Source organism: Dermacentor albipictus, chromosome 5, assembly GCF_038994185.2.
Source record: "Dermacentor albipictus isolate Rhodes 1998 colony chromosome 5, USDA_Dalb.pri_finalv2, whole genome shotgun sequence".
NCBI lineage: Eukaryota > Metazoa > Arthropoda > Arachnida > Ixodida > Ixodidae > Dermacentor > Dermacentor albipictus.
In genome coordinates, this window is record NC_091825.1 from 93448161 (window position 1) to 93470845 (window position 22685).

At 50.1% G+C, this 22685-nt stretch overlaps 1 protein-coding gene and 1 long non-coding RNA gene across 4 annotated transcripts in view; one reads left to right on the forward strand and one right to left on the reverse strand.

Moving 5' to 3' along the window:
* LOC135897069 (neprilysin-1-like) overlaps positions 1-22685 on the reverse strand; it is a 53781-nt gene that overhangs the window by 1294 nt on the left and 29802 nt on the right. Inside the window, exons 2-6 of one of the 3 annotated variants that reach the window (XM_065425649.1) lie at positions 22596-22682; positions 12578-12885; positions 10460-10979; positions 6599-7177; positions 2553-2936 (exon numbers count right to left, since the gene is read on the reverse strand). In XM_065425649.1, coding sequence (XP_065281721.1) covers positions 2553-2936; positions 6599-7177; positions 10460-10979; positions 12578-12885; positions 22596-22682 — 1878 coding nt within the window. The remainder of the gene's footprint in view (positions 1-2552; positions 2937-6598; positions 7178-10459; positions 10980-12577; positions 12886-22595; positions 22683-22685) is intronic. The other 2 variants (XM_065425650.1, XM_065425651.1) reach the window with 2 other exon arrangements.
* LOC135897070 (uncharacterized) overlaps positions 10882-22685 on the forward strand; it is a 53363-nt gene continuing 41559 nt past the window's right edge. Inside the window, exon 1 of the long non-coding RNA XR_010562889.1 lies at positions 10882-11007. This is a non-coding gene — a long non-coding RNA (uncharacterized lncRNA). The remainder of the gene's footprint in view (positions 11008-22685) is intronic.

Sequence of the window (22685 nt, forward strand, 5' to 3'; positions counted from 1 at the left end):
AGTGCTATGCAACGAAGCAATGAAAGATGATACAAGAACTAGCATAACTCGGTTAGAATCATAAACAAGCTACGTGCCCATTACGCATATATAGGATGAAACAAAATAACTAATGTAATCTGCGTCGTGGCTCCGTGGGTAGGACGCCCGGCTCGGCTGCGCGATGTGCGTGGTCCGATGCCGACCGCCGGACACCTACCGGCTTATAAAGACGGATGCAAGCAGCCCCGCGTCCGCCTTTTCAGGGTTGCGTTGCTTCGGAGCAGGTTCGTAAGACGGCTATGCAAAATGCAAACAAAACGCCAGACTACTCTCAAAAAGAGAGTCTGGCGGGCCCACGCTGCCAACTTCCCCGTAAGGTGTGTGTGTCCTTCCAAGCGTCCGGAACTCCCATAGTTGCCGCGCACTGGGCCGGGAGTGCGCTTGTACCTAATTTTACCGGTAGGGTACCCGGTGGAGCCACTCGTCTGGCACCCACTGAAGCGGCAGATGCGCGACTATTTCACCAAAGCTGTGGTGGGGACAAGGGGCGACCCAAGTACAATTCGTAAATCCCTACAGGAGCCCCACTTCGACATGAGAACCCATGTGAACAACCAAGCGCCGGGTCTTGGTACATATATATACCCATAAGAAAACACGATGGGTTTCCGGCGGCCCTACATAAGTTAAGAATCGTTGTTCGTTAAAAGCACAAATGGAGCAATACGAACAAGTAAGCTGTTTGTTCGCTTGCACAGGATTTTGGAGAGTGCAGACGGTCGCTGTCAGCCGGTGTAGGGTAAGGGCTCCCTGAGCGAAGTACATACAGCCTGCTCAACTGCGTTAGTTCTCGGGACTGATGCCTATAAACAATGCACCCGCGGGAATACAATTGATTACAACTCTTCTACAATTTCATGTTTATTTGCGCGCATTTGACGTTCTGAAATATTCGATAAGTATTCGGAATATATTCGTATAAGGATGGTGACTATTCCTTTCGAAAACCGCATTGAATAATACACTACTCGCATTGTTATTCGAAAGCTCCGAATATTCGCAAAACTCTGGTAGCAACATAGCAGAAGACCGTCAGGCAGACGTTATAAACGCGTGCCTTCCTTCCAAGCGGCCAGTGCCGGTAATATTTTTCTGAACTGCATTGTAAGTGAGCTGTGGCGTTTGCACAGAGTAAGTTATGTTCAACAAAACAAATAAACCTTAGCATACTTCATCTTTTTACCAGCTATTTTGCCTGTTTTGACGCGCATTTAATCGCACCGTTCATTATCCTCAAAGCCGGAAAGGTCGTTACGGCAGGTACGCCAAATAACTCATGTACTGTCAAAAACTAGGCAATCAGATATCAGAAATTTTCGATCGACATTAAAACCTTTCTTTAATAAATAAATATTTATTTATTTAACACACACCCACTGCGCCTATTGGCATTACACTGGGGATGAGAAGAGGGCGGGGTGGGGGGTGTTATCAGTCGTAGAGTAATACAGTAGGTGAGCATGACGAAGCAAACGTGAAGCAATGTGCACGCGTGTAATTTAAAAAGAAAGAGCCCTAAAACAAAGCAGAATAGACTGCGAACATGCTGAAAATACGTATACTGCCGCTCGAGACATTCAAACTCGATCAAGCGACTTGACTAACAGCACACAGGTACAGTGTGGTCCACTGAAGCACACCGAGTGTAGAACACTCGGTGTGCAAGTGGGAAACCGCGACTGGCCCTGCACCAGACGACTTGCGGTTAGTGGCACTGGCGCATTTCTGCGCGTGCACACGTGCAGGGCACTTATTCTAGAATGCCAGCAAAGTTATCGAGGGCCGCGCATCAGAGTGGCTGTTTGTAAAGGAGGCACTGAAGAAAAAGGATGTCTTCACGTGTTATAGTAATTTACCGTACTACAATACCAAAAAACAAAACGCCAACTCTTGCCGCGAAAAAGACGCTTGACAAGTCAGAAAGGGGGCAAGAAGGAAACGACCGGTGGCGACGCCGCCTCGAAGTTCCCGCACCAGTTCACCGTGACGTTATGGATTTTGATGGCGTGTACGAGGCGCGAATTATTTATTTATCTGTAAAAAACGTACTGCAGGCATTGCGTTCTAAAGGAGTCAAAGATTGAACATGGCAAGTTCGGGGAACCTTTATTGAGCCAAAGCGTCCCCGCCCCCTGCCCCCCCCAAAAATACTTTGAAATTCGTGGCTTCACACAGATGAACAAGCGCTGTGGTTTCGGCGCGAAGTTAAAGAAGAATAACTTTGACCTTCATTTTCTCTGCTAATCAACATATCATCGCGAAATTCACGAAAATAGAGTTTTCAGGGAATAGTTTACTCGTCTGTGCTTATTTGGTGTTTGCATTTAGTGTCCCTTTAACAGTGGACCGCACCGTACCTTCTGTGCAGTTCACCAGGTGTGCCACAGGATCTATAGTGCAAGATTTTCGATACAAAATCGTCTATCTGACCCTCTCAGCATTCGTACGGGCGTGAAAAAATCCGATTCGCCGCCGCCGAGGAAACGAACAGCAACGAGGAGTTCCCTTACTCGCACCGCATCGAGGGCGGACTCGTTGCCGTTGTGGGCCGCGAGCTCGCACTCTGCCCTGCTGCGGTAGTCGGCCTGCTTCCACCAGCGCGTTCGCCTGCCGGATTCGTCGAGCCCGCTGCCGCGCAGATCGAAGCTCCTGGCGTACTGCGCCGCCAAGACCGTGCCCAGAGCGCCGTAGTTCATGGCGAACGTGCCTTTCAGGTAGTACAGCGGAGCCGCGACCGAACCCAGCGACACGTCGGCACGATTGGCGACGTAGACGTAGCTGGCGTGGCGGTCGCTGGGAAACATGCGACGGCTGCAGACGCTGTCGAAGAGCGACCTCTCTGAGCGCAGGTCGCGGTAGGAACGCGAGGCGTTCAGCAGGTTGCTCACAAAGCCCTGCGGGGACGCACAAATGAAAATTGGCGTAGAGCGGGCGCGTTCCCGAACGTGGTGGATAATGGCACGGTGAGGTTGTTAGAGACATCCCAAGGCAGAAAGTTGTCAAACGGCGTATTTCTTTGTGTCGTTTCGGTACTGTATGTGCGTTCTACATCAACTGACCCGTCAAAGGAGTGGAGAGGCCATAAATATTTACCTTAACCGAGAAAGCACAACACCCTGGAAAAGGCGTGTGACCACATTGTGTCGTCGTAAGCAAACTAAGTAGCTGAGGAAACTCAAACTACATAAGATACGCCACAAGAATAGGGTACTCGATATAGAATATTGTTACGTAGAAAGACGCAGACGACAAGCTATGTACAAATATATTTACAAGGAAAATACGCTGCGCTTGGCCAAGAGGCAACAGCCCGCGCTAGCTTCTAAATCGTCGTCTTCGTCTTCTTCCTGCTCAGCTCTTCGTCAGTGGGAGCATACCCCGTAGCACTACCCCCGGCGGCAAAAGCGCCGTCCCGGAGCGACTAAAGGCTGGACTCTGAAGCAGTGTAGTAGCTCTTGAGCCTACTGACGTGCACGACATCACTAGACGCCAGAGTAGATGACGAGGTTGAGCTCACAGGAGCAATTTCATAAGTCACAGGCGTCACCTGGCGCAGCACGCGGTAGGGTCCTGTGTATCGCGAAAGGAGCTTTTGTGAAAGTCCGACGTGACGAGAGGGCGACCACAAGAGCACGAGCGCACCAGGCGAAAACTGCACGTCACGGTGGCGGGCGTTGTACTGACGCTGCTGAGTGGTTTGCGAGTCCGTCAGTCGAGCACGGGCAAGCTGGCGTGCATGGTCGGCGAGAGCGATGGCGTCGCGCGCATACTCGCTTGTTGAGATCGAAGCAGGAGGAAGTGCCGTGTCAAGGGGCAAGGTCGGTTCGCGACCGTAGAGCAGATAAAAGGGAGAAAATCCGGCGGTGTCGTGCCGGGAAGAATTATAAGCGAATGTGACGTAAGGAAGCGCAATGTCCCAGTCGCGGTGGTCCTTGGAAACATACTTTGACAGCATATCGGTAAGAGTACGGTTTAACCGCTCTGTCAGGCCATTGGTTTGAGGATGGTATGAGGTAGTCAGCTTGTGTTGAGTGGAGCAGGAACGTACAATGTCGGCGATAACTTTCGAGAGGAAGTTACGACCACGGTCAGTGAGCAGCTGTCGCGGGGCGCCATGAAGTAAGATAATGTCCCGCAAGAGAAAGTCCGCGACGTCAGTGGCGCAACTGGTAGGGAGAGCCCGCGTGATAGCGTATCGGGTGGCGTAGTCAGTTGCGACGGCTACCAATTTGTTCCCAGAGGATGACGTGGGAAAGGGACCGAGGAGGTCTAATCCAACACGAAAGAACGGTTCCACAGGGACAGTGATCGGCTGGAGATGACCGGCAGGTAGCACCTGAGGTGTTTTCCGACGCTGGCAGGTATCACAGGCAGCAACATAGTGTCGGACAGAGCGAGCGAACCCGCCGTTGTTGCTCAGTGGCTATGGTGTTAGGCTGCTGAGCACGAGGTCGCGGGATCGAATCCCGGCCACGGCGGCCGCATTTCGATGGGGGCGAAATGCGAAAACACCCGTGTGCTTAGATTTAGGTGCACGTTAAAGAACCCCAGGTGGTCAAAATTTCCGGAGTCCCCCACTACGGCGTGCCTCATAATCAGAAAGTGGTTTTGGCACGTAAAACCCCATATATTATTATTATTAGAGCGAGCGAGACCAGGCCAATAGAAGCGGCGGCGGACGCGGTCGTACGTGCGGGTTACGCCAAGATGTCCTGCAGTAGGTGCGTCATGCATCTCAAAGAGCACAGTCTGTCGTAGATGTTTTGGCACGACAAGAAGAAGATCAGATCCGTCAGGGAGGAAGTTCCTTCGGTACAGAATGCCGCCCTGGAGGACATATCGGCGAACGGATGCGTCGGTAGGTGTAGAGCGCAGACGCTCGATGAGTACTCGCAGCGATAGGTCTCGGTACTGCTCATCGGCGATGTTAACGAAGGCAGACACAGAGAAAATGCCGTCGGCAGTACTACTGTCGGCGTCGTCAGGCTCGTCTACCGGGTAGCAAGACAGGCAGTCAGCGTCCTTGTGTAGTCGGCCAGATTTGTAGGTGACAGAGAACGAATATTCTTGGAGGCGTAGGGCCCAGCGACCAAGTCTTCCTGAAGGGTCTTTCAATGAGCATAACCAACAAAGCGCGTGATGGTCTGGGATAACGGAAAAGGGTCGGCCATATAAGTATGGGCGGAACTTCGCAACCGCCCAAACTAGGGCCAGACACTCACGCTCAGTGATGGAATAGTTGCGCTCCGCGGGTGAGAGGAGCCTGCTGGCGTAAGCGATAACACGGTCGTTGCCGCGCTGGCGTTGTGCCAGTATGCGCCAATTCCGTGACCGCTGGCATCAGTACGAACTTCGGTAGGCGCAGACGGATCGAAATGGGCCAGAACGGGAGGCGTTGTGAGAACGTCGATTAGATGCGAGAATGCAGAGGCCTCGTTAACGCCCCACTGGAAAGGGGCGTCTTTTTTCAAAAGCTCGGTTAGTGGTCGTGCTATGGCCGCGAAATTTTTCACGAAACGGCGGAAGTAGGAACAAAGGCCGATGAAGCTGCGCACATCCTTGACACACTTCGGAACAGGAAAGTGCGTAACAGCATGGATCTTGCCTGGGTCCGGTTGCACTCCGTTCGCGTCAACGAGATGCCCAAGGACGGTAATCTGGCGACGGCCGAATTGGCACTTCGATGCGTTCAGTTGCAGACCGGCGCGACGAAAAACGTCCAGGACTGACGAGAGGCGCTCGAGGTGCGTAGCGAACGTTGGGGAGAATACTATGACGTCGTCCAAGTAGCACAGGCATGTGGACCATTTGAAACCGTGAAGAAGGGAGTCCATCATGCGTTCAAAAGTGGCAGGAGCCTTACATAGACCAAACGGCATTACTTTGAATTGATAAAGACCGTCCGGAGTTACAAAAGCAGTCTTCTCGCGGTCGAGATCGTCCACAGCAATCTGCCAGTAGCCGGAGCGGAGGTCAATAGAAGAGAAGTAGCGAGCACCATGGAGGCAGTCAAGGGCGTCAGCGATCCGAGGTAGGGGATACAATATAAATGAGCTTCAATTAACACCCACTGGAGAAATTCAGCTTTCTCGTATACACTTTTGTATTGACAAACAGTGCAAGAGTGAAAAGTAGAGAAATAAGACGTTGGCATGCAGAAATAAAGACGTATTTAATGCTATAGCTGGATCACGCCTAGCCGTACTCTCAAGGTTTGTGAGGGCTACCTCCTGGGCGCACCACACCTACTTGACCTGCCATCACGCGCCGTAATTTTCCCGTATCCCCTCTTTTCGACCCTCCAGTCATCTCGCACGCACTAGTTGGAAGAGCTGGCACGCCACACCCCATCTTACCCCTAAACCCACCCAGCCTTCCACGGGTCACGTAATTTCTGCACTAAGCACAAGATTACCGCGCCTCTCCTGCACCATGCATGCAAAGATTAGATCGACCAAATGTTATTTCGAAATTTAAACATTATCCCTCTTGCGACATCACGACGTGAAGGCTCGTCCAGGTGATGTCTCGCGACGCTTTCTGGGGAGTTGCCTACCGTTCCAGCGGCGCCGTAGCGATCGCCGAGTCGCTGACGCCAATCCTTGTCGAAGAAATCGGCCGGCGGCAGCAGCACCAGCGAGAGCCTGTCCACTTTACGGAGCGCCACCTTTTTAGCTGAAGCCTCGATCCAGGTGGACTCGCCCAGCTTCGCCGCAGCGGCTAGTTTCAGGACGCTCTCGAAATCAGCCACGTTCCGCCTGGCGTCTTCCGGGCCGAAAGTCTTAGCCAGGAGCTCGGCCACACTCAGCAAACCGAATCGGGACTCGGCGTACTCGAAGCAGGCGTGCCTGCGGTGTCCGACGGTGTCATCGCGGAAGACCAGCTCGGCCCTGTTGGCGACCGCCCAAAGGTGCGACTGGACGAAGACCCAGGCGAGACCCACGACTAGCAGTTGGTTTCCGTAGGCCTGCAGCAGCTTGTCCACGTGGCTGAGCACCGCTGGCCCGTCGACGACGACCCAGTGCTCGTCGGACCAAACGAACTGCCCCGCAAACTGCTTGTTGACCAGCGTAAGCCACGCGCCGGGTTCAACAGAGGGCGTGTTGTTGCCGAGGGAGCTAAACTGAAACCAGGTCTGTTCGGGGAAAAAAAGAGTGGCAGGAGAATGTGAGACAGAAAAAAAAAGTCGCAGTTTCGCCGTGAGTCGCAGTTTAGTAAATCAGTGAACTGCTATACGAAGTAATGATAATAGTTATATCGGCCGTATAACCCCGTAAACATAGGCATCCTAACCAAATTAGCAAGCATGGTGTCGCGCGCGCACAAGCAAACATGAACGCATTTCACTCGATGACCGTCAAAACTCGCTGCGCTGGAGTGGGGAAGCGCGGCAGCAGCCGCGATCGAATTGGTCTTCTTGCTGCGTCTCGAATTAACGCGAACAAAGCCGCGAAAACAAGTCACGCGGTGAACTGTGTCCACGTCGCAGGCAGCTTTCAATATACAGCGGCACGGGCGGGCGGGCGCGGGCGGAGCCTAGCGCGCGACGGAATACGGCACGCTTCCTCCCCGTTTTCCTCCGTTGCGTGCGCGAGATTGAGTTGCTGTCACAGGCTCATTTTATCGCCCTTGGGCTTCACGCGGTACCTCACGGTGACGGCGACGCCGACACCGGAAGCGGAAATGTGCCCGGAGTGTTCATATACCTGCGTTTGCAATAAGATTTAAGTTAGTAAGGCAAATCAGTTGTGCAGATCCCCGTAAGGTGGAAGAATATTACTGAGAGGGACAAGTTGTTATCCACGCCAGTGTTGCACGAGGCTACAGAGGAAACTCGTGCGGTTTTTCTCACGCGGCCGAAAAAAAAATCCGTAATGCTCCAGGGATCGAATCCAGTACCAACGCCTTTCCGGGGCGGTTGCTCTACCATCGGAGCAAGACGATGAGGCAAGACGATCGCAGAGCGAATTAAAAATCGAGAGCTCTTTTTTTTTTTACAGAGAAAATTGCACGGGTTTCCCTCGTAGCTTCGTACTATAGATGAACATTTTATTTCTCATATTTGGGTGGGTGAATCAATGGCCGAACGAGCTTGTACTTGAGAGAATGATGGGTAAGCGAGATAGTCAGGGAGCTCATGTGAGGAAATGAGTTACCTATAGCGCCAATAGAATGGTTGGTCATGAATGTAGTGTCTTGTGGCGCAAGGGCCAAGAATGACAAAAGAAAAGAATACTGCGACCTTACGTGCCAAAACGACGGTTTCATTATGAGGCACGCCGTAGTGGGGGACTGCGGAAATTTGGATTGCCTGGGATTCTTTAACGTGCACCTAAATCTAAGTACATGGTTGTTTTCGTATTTCGCCCCCGTCGAAATGCGGCCGCCGTGGCCGGGATTCGTTCCCGCGACCTCGTGCTTAGCAGCCCAAAACCAAAGAATGACAAAGAGAGCCAGGTCAGTGTTAATGAGTTCAAAGTTGAGCAATGAATTACGAGCTGTGGATGTGACGGAAATGTAAAGGGGCCTAACAGACGATCACTGTAAAGTGCGTAAAAACTAATGTACTAAAATTGTGGGAATGATTATGAATTATGCTACGGACGCGAAAGATACATTGTGAAAGAATGACGTTATACTAAAATATGTCAAAGGCAAAATTTTTCAAAAAGCGCTACTGCCTTAACAGAGCCCCTGAAGCGCAAGGACCTGAAGGCATGTGCTATACAAAAACTATCACAGCGGCATCCTTTGCAGAGTGGATGCGCTACGAAATTATTTTGCTAGTAATATGCAAGATCACATCGTTTGAAAAATCTAGAATAGCTTTGGTGTTAAAAAGCGGTTCTTCGCTGAGAAACATAGCAGGTTGGAGAGCGACACCAATAGCGGTAGGCTATAGAGTAAAATGTTTCTTTCTCTCTCTTTCGGCTTCCCGACACTCTACGCGAACGTTGAGAACGGTGAGCCTCTCACCACATCTACCACACGTTGGAGGTTCATTAACAGTCAATAGAAAATTATGAGTGCAGTATGCGCATTACCCATCCTTTTTTTTTTTTTTGAAAAGTTGCAATGGGTAATGCTGAAGGTCAGTGTTATAAAATTGAGCAGAGTACACTTATTCTAAGAGAAATAGGCGCAATTTATCATCATGTGGCTTAAAATGACACGGTACAGTGGTACAATGCTTAATTAGACAACTGCGGTAGAAAAGAAGTCGATCACAGTGGCTATGTGAGCTTGCTGACGCGTTTAGTAGTTTGTTGTAGCCAGGCGCAAGGGAACTGACATGGGACACAGTGCATCACTGTGTGGGCGTCTGTTGTTTGAAGTTGGCGCTGTGTGTTGTCTCATGTGACTTTGATGTCCGTGCCCTTGCGCCTGCACTGCAACAAAATTAGAAGACGTAGCACAAAGGGCTATACGGAATATTTGATACCATATTTGTCCAGAGCTCTACAAGCACGCTACACCATCCAAATAGCCACTGAATGCATTCATAAATCAGCAACTCGTTTGCCTTGACACTTCTTGCGTTTCTATAGAGCGTTCTCACAGATCACAAAACCAAGCGACAGCTTTACCTGCTGCCTCAGTATCAACAGTGAAAATGCTGCGCCTGCTACCTGCCATTGCAAGCAGCTTGCAAACGGACGAGTTGTGTGCATTTTACCTTTAACCTGTGGGAAAGTACAGACGGATCTCTCCAATATGTACAGGTTGTCGCCTGTCAAGTCATTGTCGCCAGTGTGGTTGCGTGCCGTTCTTTGACAGCATGTCGGTAAAAATCAAATTCTTGGGCTTTAGGTGCCAAAACACACGAAGTCATTATGAGGCATGCCGTACTGGGGGACCCCGAATTAGTTTTCATCATCTGAGGTTCTTTAACGTGCACTCAATGCTCGGTACGTGGGCGTTTGTGCATTTCGCCCCCATCGAAATGCGGTCGCCGCGGCGGGAATTTGATCCCGTGCACCCTCGGGCTTACCAGTGCAACGCCAAAGCCAGTACGCCACCACGGCCGGTAGCATGCCCGTAATCATATGCAACGAGGCACCGCGATCAGCGCACGTGCAAAACCGCTGACACCTTTTCCGTGGCCTCCGAGATCGCAACGGTGCACGCGCGCCGTTTCGACCTCATTGTAAAACGTGAGAGCACGTGCCTCAGCCAGGCGTCGGTATTGCTACGCAAGAGAATAAACTGCTTTTAACTATGGCTAGTGATTGTATTGTTCATGTGACTAAGCAATTTGCTTAAGTCGTACCCAGTCTGCTGTGTCTTAGCACGCTTTTCTCAATAAGCATTCATTCGATATGCTGCGGTCGCCCTGCGTTCTTCACCTACCGTCTCCGTATGACTGCGCACTGCCTAAACTGCGTCATTTTCACCCCTCTCCACACTCTGCATATACCTGCTCCGACTCGTCGGCAGCCACGTCGAGCTTGGCCGCCAGGATGGCCTCCTCCAGTTCCCTCAACGTCGCCGCCGTAACGTTCGACTGTGGCGCCACCGAGAGGACCCGGTAGTACTCGTGCACGTAGCCTTCGTATTCCTGCGCGCCGCCTTGCACGGACCTGCGGCGGACGTCGTCCTGCCAGACGTAGCCGAGCTTGCCGCGGGAGAGCACCAGCGCGGGCTCGGCCGTCGGCAGGGCGAGGACGCGCACGTCGAAGAGGAAGTTGAGGTTCCAGTTGATGGCCAGGTCCAGCATCAGGTCCAGCGGGTCCACGCCGTCGGCCGGCTGCGGGCTCTCGGGCCAGCGCATGCCGCGCGCAGCGCGGAACTCTCGGAATTCGGCCAGGCTGCGCTCGGCGTCGCTGCGCTTCGGGCCGACGCAGCTCTGGTAGAGCAGCTCGGCTGTGAGCGTGGACCCTGCGGCGGCGGTGGCGGCTTGGTTTTCCTCGAGCGATCTGGCGCCGGCATCGAGGGTCCTGCGGCACGCGACGGCACCGTTGCTTGGTAACTTGACGAGAAAGTCGGTAAACTTAGCGAGTTTTTAGTAACGTTACTTTTTTTTAGATCTTAGTGACTCTTTAGTGGCTTCTATAGTGACGTAAAATACCGCTGAATTGCCCGGGCAAATTTCATAAGGGATTCCGGCTGCGCTTAATGCCTCGCTCCAATTATATCCGCCAAAAGTATATGTGCCTCCGTCTGTCAAGACTTCTGTAGAGACACATACCGAAGAGCTTGTAGGTGAGCCGTCTCAGTGCATCAAAACGGCCTTTCTAGGCAAAGTGCAATCTTGATCCGACAATAGGCTTGGTACCCCAATATAGCTAGAAAAAATAAGGAGGATGTGTGTGGGAACAATCTTGAGGTAAAAAAAAAGACCAAATACCGGGCAAGTCATCATCATCACTTAGTGATATCACACAAATAATCACCATGGGCGGCCCCGCATACGAAGGTGTTACTAAAACGAAATGGGTGTGCCCTTGATATATCTTCCCTCTAATGTTCAGTCTTTGGGCGTACGAGCGCGGAAGAGTGCGTGTATCGTCAGTTATGGGCGCGTTTGAGTGGCAGCGAGTGTGAGAGCTGACGCGAATGTGTGTGCAACTTCTGGCATAAATACATCACGAAGAGTGGGTGAGCGCAGGTCCATGGACCACTAAAAATACTGAAGAATTCTGAAGAAAACCGCAAGTCACAGGCACCTCCGTGAAAAGAATCGAAAATTGTCGTAAATTTCAAATATAGCTCGTAGCTAGCAACGACTACCATACATGTATGCGGGTTCTTCTGAAACGTACATATTCCACAGCTTCGTGCTTTCTGCAGTCACAGCTCATTACATAACAGGTTATAAGGAAATAATTTATATCACAAGGTACTTGCAATTGCTTTTACAAAGGAGATATGCTAAATTTCGTAAGCAATCTTTTCCCCACCCTCAGTTTGAACTAACCACGATGGCGCTCCTCGTGTTAAAATCGTATAATTAAGCTGTCAACATATGGGCTTTATGCCCTTCCTGCTGCCTTCCCTCCCTCGCCCCATCCAAGTTTTCAAAACGCGCCTTTGATTTAACAGCGCCACAACCTGGAATGCGGCCATTTTAGTTAGGGCAAGTCAGCTGTGTGGGAAAGCCTGCTCACGGAATTTCGCGTATCCCCTGTTCTCAAAGAAAATAATCTATTTAGCACACCGTTTTAATAAACCATGCATGACTTACTCTAAATGGCCGTAACAAACCGCTTTCGTTTCCTAATGAACATTCACTGATCACTTCGCGCCGATTAGGCCCAAATCTGACGGCGCACGGCGCGGCGAGTAAATAGTAACTAGTACGTAGTAATGCCGCTGTCGACCGTGCCTGCCGACAACTGTTATAACGAAACGTACATAACGAAGTAGGTTAGCCTCCCTCTTCAGCTTATCTTTAGCGACTCTCTACTGAAAACACTGCAGATTGTTTTCACGCTATTCACGCCGACTTTCGTGAACAAGTTGCACGACCTCTGGTATACAAACTCGCGCACAAACGCCAGCGGTCGCACCGCGCGCTGCCCAGCGGCGCGTATACCTAAGATACATCCTGTGGACGAGCGGATCCCTCCCACTCCTTCCGGCGTCGGTCGCCTTGCCGCAAGCAAACTCGTAGAAGTCTTGGCACGGGTCGGCCTCCGCGTTGAGCGTGCCGAGCAGCTCGGCGGCGTGCGCCACGCAGTCCTCGGTGAAGCAGTAGTCGACGCGCCGGCGAGGGTCCTTGAAGAACAGCAGGTAGACGAACAGCAGCGCCGACGCCGCCACCACGAGCGCCAGGAGCAGGCACATGCCGGTCCGCCAGCGCAGGGCCCGCTCCACGGCCGACGTGCGCCGGGTCGTGTCCTCCTGTTGCGGAGCGGCGTATGCACTCGCACTCAGAAGATTCGCGCTACGTTCGAAGTACACGCTTTGCAAGCGATAGTTCGATCCCGCGTGTGCTCGCAACGCGCCTCGGTACAACGAAAGCGACCGCAGCGCCCCCGGGAACGGACAAGAAACGAATCACATAGAGACAGACGCACGCGTTGTGTCTTGTGTCCGTCTGTTTGTTATCCGTCGCTTGTCCGTATCGGCGCTGTAGTCGCTTTCATTATAGATCGTCAACTATATCTTGGTCTTGTGCGTTGCCTCATTAAAGAAAGAAGGTGATTGCAGTCACACTGCAAAGAATTAAAGAAACGGTAATGGTTTTTAAAGAGACAGTAAAAAGAAACACCTGTATCAGACGTTAGGGTAGAAAACTGCGCGTTTTAGTTTAGCATATCCTGAGGAAAAAGGCGCGTAGACGATTACACACATAAGAGAGATGCAGGCACATTGTGTGTGTTATCTCAACGTGTGCCGTCGTCTACGCCGCACCTTTTACTTCAGAATGCACCTGTATCAGTTTACATTGATAAAGCATTCTTGAAGAACCATACTTTGATTTATATACATTTCGCAGTAATACCGTGTTTAATCAAGGGAAAAAATGACGGTCAATGTTTCATTCTTGAATTTTGCGCCGTAAGCCCAGGGCCGGTACGCCAGTGTGACGTCACGTGTCTTGCAAAGTATTTTCGCATTCCAGCCATTGTGGATAAGTAAAGGCTCTTGAAATTCTAAAGTTAGGCTTCGGCTCACTTAGGATACAACGTAGCTCATTTTCACTCATAAAATCCTAATTAGTCTCGGGCAGACGGCGTCGAAAACCTATGACGACACGGCGGCCTGGAGCGTAAAAGTTCGTCGCGGCGTCGCCAACCGTCTTTAGTTTTCGGCTTCCTTCCTCGCTGATCAAGCGTCTTCTAGCTTCTTTTAGTATTATGGAAGGGAATTTCGCCAACACAGCTCAAATCGTTTTTTTTTTCCTCATTAGTTTCTCTTTAAAAATCTGTAGTTAGCTGGACTAACATAGGCACCAAATAGTACTCGGCCGACGTGAGTCCTGCTGTGTCAGTGTCCAGTCTCGGCTCCAGCTTGACCCAAAGCCATAAACCCGAGGTGAGCTTCTATTTTTACCATTAGCGCCGCCAATTGCTTGTGGTCTGTGTAGCACAAAATGTAAACCTCTCCGGTACTCGTCGAAAGTTTCGCACATTCACGCCAATATGCCAGACATTCCTTTTCAATCTGTGCGCATGTCGATGTTCTCTTGAATTTAGTGACTGACTCAGAAATGGCTGCTCGGAGCTCTGCACTTGTCTGTCAAGAGCACTTCCAAGGCCGTGTAACACTTGTGTCTCGCTTTTTTTTTTTTTCGAGAGCAACCTGCGTGTGCGTAATACAGTTCGTCCAAAGATGTTCCTGCGATGTTGCGGTATGTATTCAGAGGCGTCTGGAAGGAAAGAACGCCACCGACGTGGTTCACAAACTCACTAAAAGCCTTGGAACCGCCAAGCCGCGATGCGCAGGCAAGAGCTTGATTGTTTCCAGCTTATGAGTCGAGCCCGACTCCACATTCGTTGCCTATACGTTCTTCTATTGTGCGAAATACTTGTCGAAACCTCGACTTCACAATTACCCCACATATACATAATTCACCTTCAGTGGTGTCTAGCGTTTTCGGGGTCACTTGATATCTTGTTTTTTTCTTTTTTCTTTTTTGCGCGTGCATGTACAAAGGTGTTTGTACTTGATACTTTTCGCTTGCCTGGATAAAGTTCCATCCCTAAGTTAACAGGCAGTCCTCGAAATTGCACAGCCAGACAAGCCGTTCAATCGTATCGGAGAAATAAATGTGCGGCGCGGTTGGCGTGGAGCTCAGACACAACGTGTTGCTCTCGGCGAGCAGTGCGCCAACGCCGGCTTCGGGTTCGCTCACCGCATTCCCAGCCAACGCGGATATCTGACACCACGTCGGATGCCGGAGGCATCGACGAGGAAGGAGTCATGCACGTTGGTGTACGTTTATTTATTGCCTGCAATGCTGGCGGTTCGTGTACGCTCCAGGAGCGTTCTTTCCTTGCATAACACTATTCTGGCGTCTATAGCTGTCCCACCAAATCTACATGCAGAAGCCAGAGAGCGGCCCCAGGAAACTTCCAGTCACGGGCCTTACCAGCATGCAGCTGCGCCGGAACACAAAGCGTGTTTTTAAGTTCCTCCACTGTGCGAAAAGGCTATTTTTAAGTTTTGAGAAAAAATGCATTCGCATTATGCCTTAAAATTAATACACAAAGTTTCTCGTATAGAAGGGTTGAAATCTGGGCCAGTTGGTACATACTTGAACGAAAAAACCAGTCAAAAACACAAAGGACAAGAGGAGAAGTATAACTTCAAGGTTGGCGTATAACTTACGCCAACCTTGACTTGTAAAATTTTCGTTATGTACAGAGGAAAAGTGTTGAAAATCTGCGAGCTTACATTTCAACGCACTCCTGCTACTCGATATAGCCGTCAATGCTTTTCTTGCTCGCTAGATTTAGCGGACTACGTCGGTGAGCAAAACCGGAAGCCGTCCAGGGCCTATGTTTGTAAACAATGAAAGAGTCTACACAAAATTTAATCTCTGCTTTTCTGTCATTTCCTTAATGTATGATTATCAACGTTGTATGCTTGACTTCCATATTGCACCGGATCATTTGACCTTTACCTTTATCTTTTTATTAATATATACCTGCAGGCCCCAGCAGAATTAGTGCGGGAAGAGGAGGGAAGGGGAATAACAGAGATCGGCTAATACAGCAGATAAACATGACGCGGCATGGAGGGGGGGTGAGGGGGGATTACAGTCATAACATGGCTATTTATAGCGGACACCATACCTGGCGCTCGGAACAAAATTAACAGTCCATCACACTGATTAGCGCAAGATGAAAACAAACAATAAATGCACGCTCGACATCTTTTGCGGGACCATAGAAAGTGTTTACTTAGCATTGAAAGAAATTTTATAGATATAAATGACGTTGAACAAGCTGAAGCTTTGTTTGTTTTCAAAGGTGAATAAAGGGCTTGGTGCACTACACAGCAGTGCAATAAACGCGCGCACGTTCGAAATGCAGTTTTAACTAACGTTTCGACCAGGCTACGGTGGAAACGCATTTATGCAGGCAACGATAATTGGTGCTCGCGATACTTACTGCAGAGCTTACTGCAGCGACCGACTTGCCATACGCCGACTTATGCTGGCGCCACAGGTGGTCAAGATACGTATAACTTAGTCTCGCTCACTCGTGAAATATATCTAGCTTAGGATTTTCCTCAGACGCGCAACTCACCAATGGCGTATCTAGTTCGGCTCACTTGGACCCAGATTCACCAAAACCACACATGGTGATCAGGTTTACTCAAACTTTATAGACGGTTTTGCGCTCGCTTTAGTATAGCAGTGAGCCTGAGACCCCAAGAAAATTCCGGTCACGTGTCCTATCATCGAATACTACGCTAAAAAAAAGTTTTCAAGTGAGAGAAGTGCGTTTATTGAGTCAAGCACGAACATTTATTATTTTTCCTGTAATATACGGAGAAATTCATTTGTAGATGATTAGCTGTATATACAGGAAACCTGTTGAACATCTCTGAGCTTCTGCTTTGCCACACTACTGTGGCTAGCCGTTGTCTTTCTTGCCCGAAACCAGAAACTTGCCAATCTCTGTAAACAGCCTAATTGTCTACACGGAGACAGTGGTGGGACTGCCGAAAGTCATTTTGGAGCACTTTGTGAAGCAAGTCTAATTGCCTTTTGGACCACTTCGGAGCAGACAAAATTGCATTTTGGAGCAGCTTGGAGCACACAAAATTGCACATTGAAGCAGTTTGGAGCAGGGCAATCGGAATTTTGGTGGAATAATGGAATATAGAATATGGCGGCGCACTTCGAAACCACGACGAAAAAGAATAACCAACAAGGTTGCAGTACTGTAGCAGTCGTAAGCAACGTTGTAAGCTGAATTTTGAAGCAGATTACTCCTGATGCTGAAACCGTCTAGTGCATGCAAATTTTGGCAATATTGCCTGTAGCTTTTAATTTAGTGATAGCAATAACAAAAACATGCATTCTGCAATAGTGAGTCCGAAATTTCGAAAAGTCGCCCAAGAAACATTTCATAAACAGATTTTTCTTTAATGTGTCGACAGTGTGGGTGAATTGCCTGGAAATGCGCTTCAGCAAATGCACTTCAGTCAGAGTTATGAACTACTGCGGTTTATTATTGCGATAGCAATCATATGGACACTCCAGGCGCATTTATGCCGGCGGCGTCGGTGTCGCCGTGATGTGCCATATAAAGTCCAAAGTTGATAACATCGTCACCGCGCGCCGTATGATGCCTGTGCAAGTGAAGGCATACGAGGATGATCTGATGATGGCGACTCAATCTCGCGCGCGCGAGGGATGAAAGCGAGGAGAAAGCGCACCGTCTCCCGTCGCGCTCAAGGCAGCGGGGGGTGGGGGGGAGGGGATGGGGGGGGGGCGCTCTACTCCGGTGGCTGCTGCGTATGGCGAGGCCGCACGGGTCCTGTCTTGAAAGCGATCTGCGATGGGGACAGAGTGCACGCGCCAAGTGCTAATAGCTGCGTATGCGCTGTTTTCGCCGTTTAGTTCGAGTTGAAGCGAGAGGCAGCACGAAAGTCAATTCTCCCGCTGCGGCTGCCGCACTTCCTCACTCCAGCGTTTTGACAGCGAGCGCGGGTGGTGATCGAGTGATATGTGCTCAGTTTTGCTCGTGCGCTTGTGGCATCATGCTTGCTAATTTAGTTAGTAAGCGAATGATTACAAGTTTATACGACCGCTAAATCTACTACCCTTCGTTTGAATAGCTGTCTGCTAAACTGCTATCGCAATCAATGCTTCGCCTTTCGGGCGAAACTAGGACTTCTTTTTTGAAAATCATTTTTACATAATAGACCAGGGCAATTCAGCAGCACCTAATGCTTAACTCTCTGGTATAACGTAAAACTATTCCAAGCTGTTTTTATTCCAAATTCACCATTATCACTTCGTGATACGTAAAAATGGCTCAAGCTTCGCCCATACGGGCTTGAAGACAGATTGGATTAGTTTTATAAATACGTTATACGGGCCATCGCGACAGAGACGCCCGCCCGCTGAGCCCCTTGCCGCGCGCGCCTCCCCAATATCAGTTCGTTCGAAGGCCCTCAGCCTACTTTTCGTTGATTTGCGCCTCAACTAGGGAGCACCGCGCCGCACGGCCCACTCCCCAACCGTGTTCTAATACACTCTAAATACAGCCACCCTGGCTGTTTCGACAGCAGCGACGACAGCCGGGACTGGCTGCGCGCGTGCAGGCCGATTGCCGGAGGCGCCGAAAATACCAGCGCTATAATCGCGAAAATTACGAGAAACTGTGTGGGAGGCGCCGGTCGCGCGTTGTGCGGAATGTGAAAGGCTGCACTCTTTTTTTCGGAGAACGAATCCACTCGCTGTTTGCGGCACCTGCCGGAGCTCACATGCCGAAGCCGTTCTGGCGCAGCGTGGCTCAATTTCGGTCAATTATCTGCGTTTGGCGCAGTTTGGCGCAAGAAGTCGCGTTTGTATCAAAATGGCGTTATTGGCGCAGGAGTCCCACCCCTGGGACTCCCTAACTGACACTCATTCAATTTCGCGGAATTATTCATTCATGTTTGAGGAGATTGGGGAGGGGGTGGAGGGGAGTAAGGGAAGGGTAAGCAGCAAAGCTGGGCATCTTGGGGCGGTACTGTCGGGCGACCACATTCGGAGATGGTTCACCTTCGCGAGATTCCGCGAGCCTCGGGACTCATGCTCGCCACCTTTCCTGCGAAGATAGCGAGCTTCGCACAGCGCCGGAAACGCTGCTGGCTTGTACACGGGCGCGTCCGGTACCGAGTCACGCGAAATCTAGCGAAAGTGAAACTACCTCCGAAAGTGATCGCCCGAGAATGCCACCCCTGGTTGAATACAGGGTGCCAGAATATCCCCCTCCCCCTGTGCGATAGCGAGCGCAGTTTATGTTGACGACGCTGTTAATTAACTCCTTTACCTCGAGATCGCTATCACGACTAGTGTTGAAGCCAGTTATACCCATTAAACGAAAAGGCTGGGCTATACTTAGTACCTAATACTGTACTGTAATGATTTACCAACCAGATCCGGCTAATCGGCGGGCAATATTCTGCGATTCGAAGGCGGCCTTACAATATCTTCTGTCATCTCTTCGTCGCGGGTCATGTGAACAACTCGTGTCGGAGATACGAGAAATTCACCATCACATAATCGCGAAAGGACGCGACGTCGTGTTTCAGTGGCTGCCTGGTCATTGCGGTATCTCCGGCGACGACCTCGCTGACGAAGCTGCTAAGAAAGCACACGAAGGAGCAACCCTTGTTTCTATACCTTTATCGCGGAACGACGCAGCCCAACACTTAGGCAAGTTAGCGCACTCTTTGACATTGGAGAAGTGGCACACACCTGAATTCACTCAACATCGATTGCATTCCCTCAATCCCTCTATGCAACTGCGGCTGTTAGCAGGTCTTCCGCGTATTGAGGAAACAGTGCTGTGAAAAAAAAAAACGTTTGGGCGTCACATTCACCAATGCATATACATTTTTTATTGGAATAGCTGATAGCGCCGAGTGCAGTGCCTGCGGTGTCGACGAAACCATAGAACACCTACTGTGCTACTGCCCATCTTTTCAAAATGAAAGGCTAGACCTCTGCACAGCTCTCAATCAGCTAGATGGAAAGCCGTTCACCTTGAACAAGATCTTGGGACCATGACCTCGCATATCGCAGCTACAAAAAGCCACAAAAGCGCTGCAGCGATATTTGAAAGCTACCGAATTGAGTCAGCGTCTGTGATCCGGACTGAGTGACGGACTGATACCCCCAGTGGTCTTTCTCTTCTTTTAATCTTTCCGTTCCCCTTTCCCTTTCCCCAGTGTAGGGCAGCCAATCGGGCTCAGTCCTGGTTAACCTCCCTACCTTTCATTTATCCTTTGCTCTCTCTCTCTCTACCAACAAGATCACGTCGGAGCAACGCCAACCCTGAACTTGAGGCCGAACCTACTGCATTTTGGATTAACCCTTCACTATTCTTGTTAAACTCATTGCTCTAAACGTGTGCATGTAGCGCAGTAGTGCATACCAGCATCTTCAATCACAGCCTATAGTTTCATCTGAAGTTTGTCTTGCGCGAACCTCGCTGTCCTATGACATTGGAATAGGTAACTTACGCAGCACAGTGCCAGTTATCACGAACTGTCTCTGTACCCTAGGAACCAGCGCCCATGGCTACTCATAGTCAGGGGTCTGCACTTCGAGATTCAGGTCACGAATCGACTAGTGTTGGTTATTCGATCCGTATTCGGTCAAAAAGTTGACTACTCACGATTGACGAATATATTGTTACGTAGGAAGACACTGACGAAAAGCTATTTACAAGTATATTTACAAGGCAATACGCCGCAGTTGACCAAGAGGCAACAGCCTGCGCTAGCTTCCAATCGTCGTCTTCGTCTTCTTCCTGCGCGGCTCTTCGTCAGTGGGAATACGACCCCGTAGCATTACCCCCGGCGGCAAAAGCGCCGGCCCGGAGCGACTAAAGGCTGGACTCGGAAGCAGTGTAGTAGCTCTTGAGCCTACTGACGTGCACGACATCACTGGACGCCAGAGTAGATGACGAGGTTGAGCTCACAGGAGCAATTTCATAAGTCACAGGCGTCACCTGGCGAAGCACGCGGTAGGGCCCTGTGTATCGCGAAAGGAGCTTTTCGGAAAGTCCAACGTGACGACAGGGCGACCACAGGAGCACGAGTGCACCAGGCGAAAACTGTACGTCACGGTGGCGGGCGTTGTACTGACGCTGCTGCGTGGTTTGCGAGTCCGTCAGTCGAGCACGGGCAAGCTGGCGTGCATGATCGGCGAGGGCGATGGCGTCGCGCGCATACTCGGTTGTTGAGGTCGCAGCAGGAGGAAGTACCGTGTCAAGGGGCAAGGTCGGTTCGCGACCGTAGAGTAGATAAAATGGAGAAAATCCGGCGGTGTCGTGCCGGGAAGAATTGTAAGCAAAGGTGACGTAAGGAAGGGCAACGTCCCAGTCATGGTGGTCCTTCGAACCGTACTTGGACAGCATGTCGGTAAGGGTACGGTTTAAGCGCTCTGTCAGGCCATTGGTTTGAGGATGGTATGAGGTAGTCAGCTTGTGTTGAATAGAGCAGGAACGCACAATGTCGGCGATAACTTTCGAGAGGAAGTTACGACCGCGGTCAGTAAGCAGCTGTCGCGGGGCGCCATGCACTAAGATAATGTCACGCAAGAGAAAGTCCGCGACGTCAGTGGCGCAACTGGTAGGTAGAGCCCGCGTGATAGCGTATCGGGTGGCGTAATCAGTTGCGACGGCTACCCATTTGTTCTCAGAGGATGACGTGGGAAAGGGACCATTTAATGGCATATACGGGATAGCACGTTTCATAGGAGTCTCGGCAAAGAAAGACTGATACAAATGGAGGCTTCCTAATGTTTATATTGCGGTTCTTAGGTACCAGTGGCAGCACCAAGAAAAAAAAAGTTACACCGAAATAGCAGCTTACAGCGCGCGCAGCAGATGAGCGAAGGCCACGAGAAAGCTATAGATATATATATATATATATATATATATATATACAAACACCCACAAATGCCAATATAGGCTGCTCGACACTATCTCGCGCGTTTTTATAGCGACATGCATCAGTAGTGACTCGTCATTCCACAACAACCATTTCCTGAGTTATCGCCAGATATATGCCGAATAACTTCCCATCATTCAATAAGAATGTCTCTCTTTCATGCAGCCTACGAATTCGCGCTGTCTCGATTTAGACAAAACAAGTTATCATTCGAGGCGCACTTGCCAAGTTTGCCTCCAATTGAAACTGCCTGCGATGCCTATAGTGCAGCTCTTATCTCACTCAACATACACATCCGGTGCAATGCTTTCCGTTGCTTCAGCAATTTCAATGTCATGGCCGATCATGTAAGCAAAAGTAGCTGTTTACGATTTACAATATCCAGAATTGATCAAACGTGAAGTTGTCACGGGCATTACATGCATGTATCGCAGGATATAAACACGCCCTCTCTTATCCAAAGGACTCTCCATACAAACTAATATTTACACAATTCCGACGCACAATTTGTTCCTGGAAAGTTTACTCACGAAATCTACATGCGCGTTAGATTCGAGTAAACAATTGCGTTTGTAATGAACGATCTGCAATAGGGACGAGCTATCATTTATCAGCCTTTTTAGCAACAAATCGTCATGGCTATCTGGCTTAATATGAAAAAAATCTAGCAAGTGAACAATCATCGGTAGTGAATCAATTTCTTAATGTACGAAAAGTGAGGGGCGCGTTGCGAGCGAAGACACTGCATTTTTTTTCCCATTCCTGGCCGTAAAAACTCAGGTGCGCGTAAGAATCGAGGGCGCTTTGTAATCTATAATGTAATGTAATGTATGATGTAATGGGCGGCATATCTCACTTTCTTTAAAAAAGAAAACAAAACAAGACAAACTCGGTGGTATGCGATATTCTAAGGTCGTTCTTGTCAAACATTCCTATTCCGTTCGATTCGTAAATTTACCTAAAGACTAAAAGGATCCACTCACGCTTCTCTTGGGGGATAACAAGTATCCCCCTCGCGGCTTGCGTCTGCGCGACCGAGGGCTGGCGTTCTTGGCCTGCTGCTCAGATGCCTG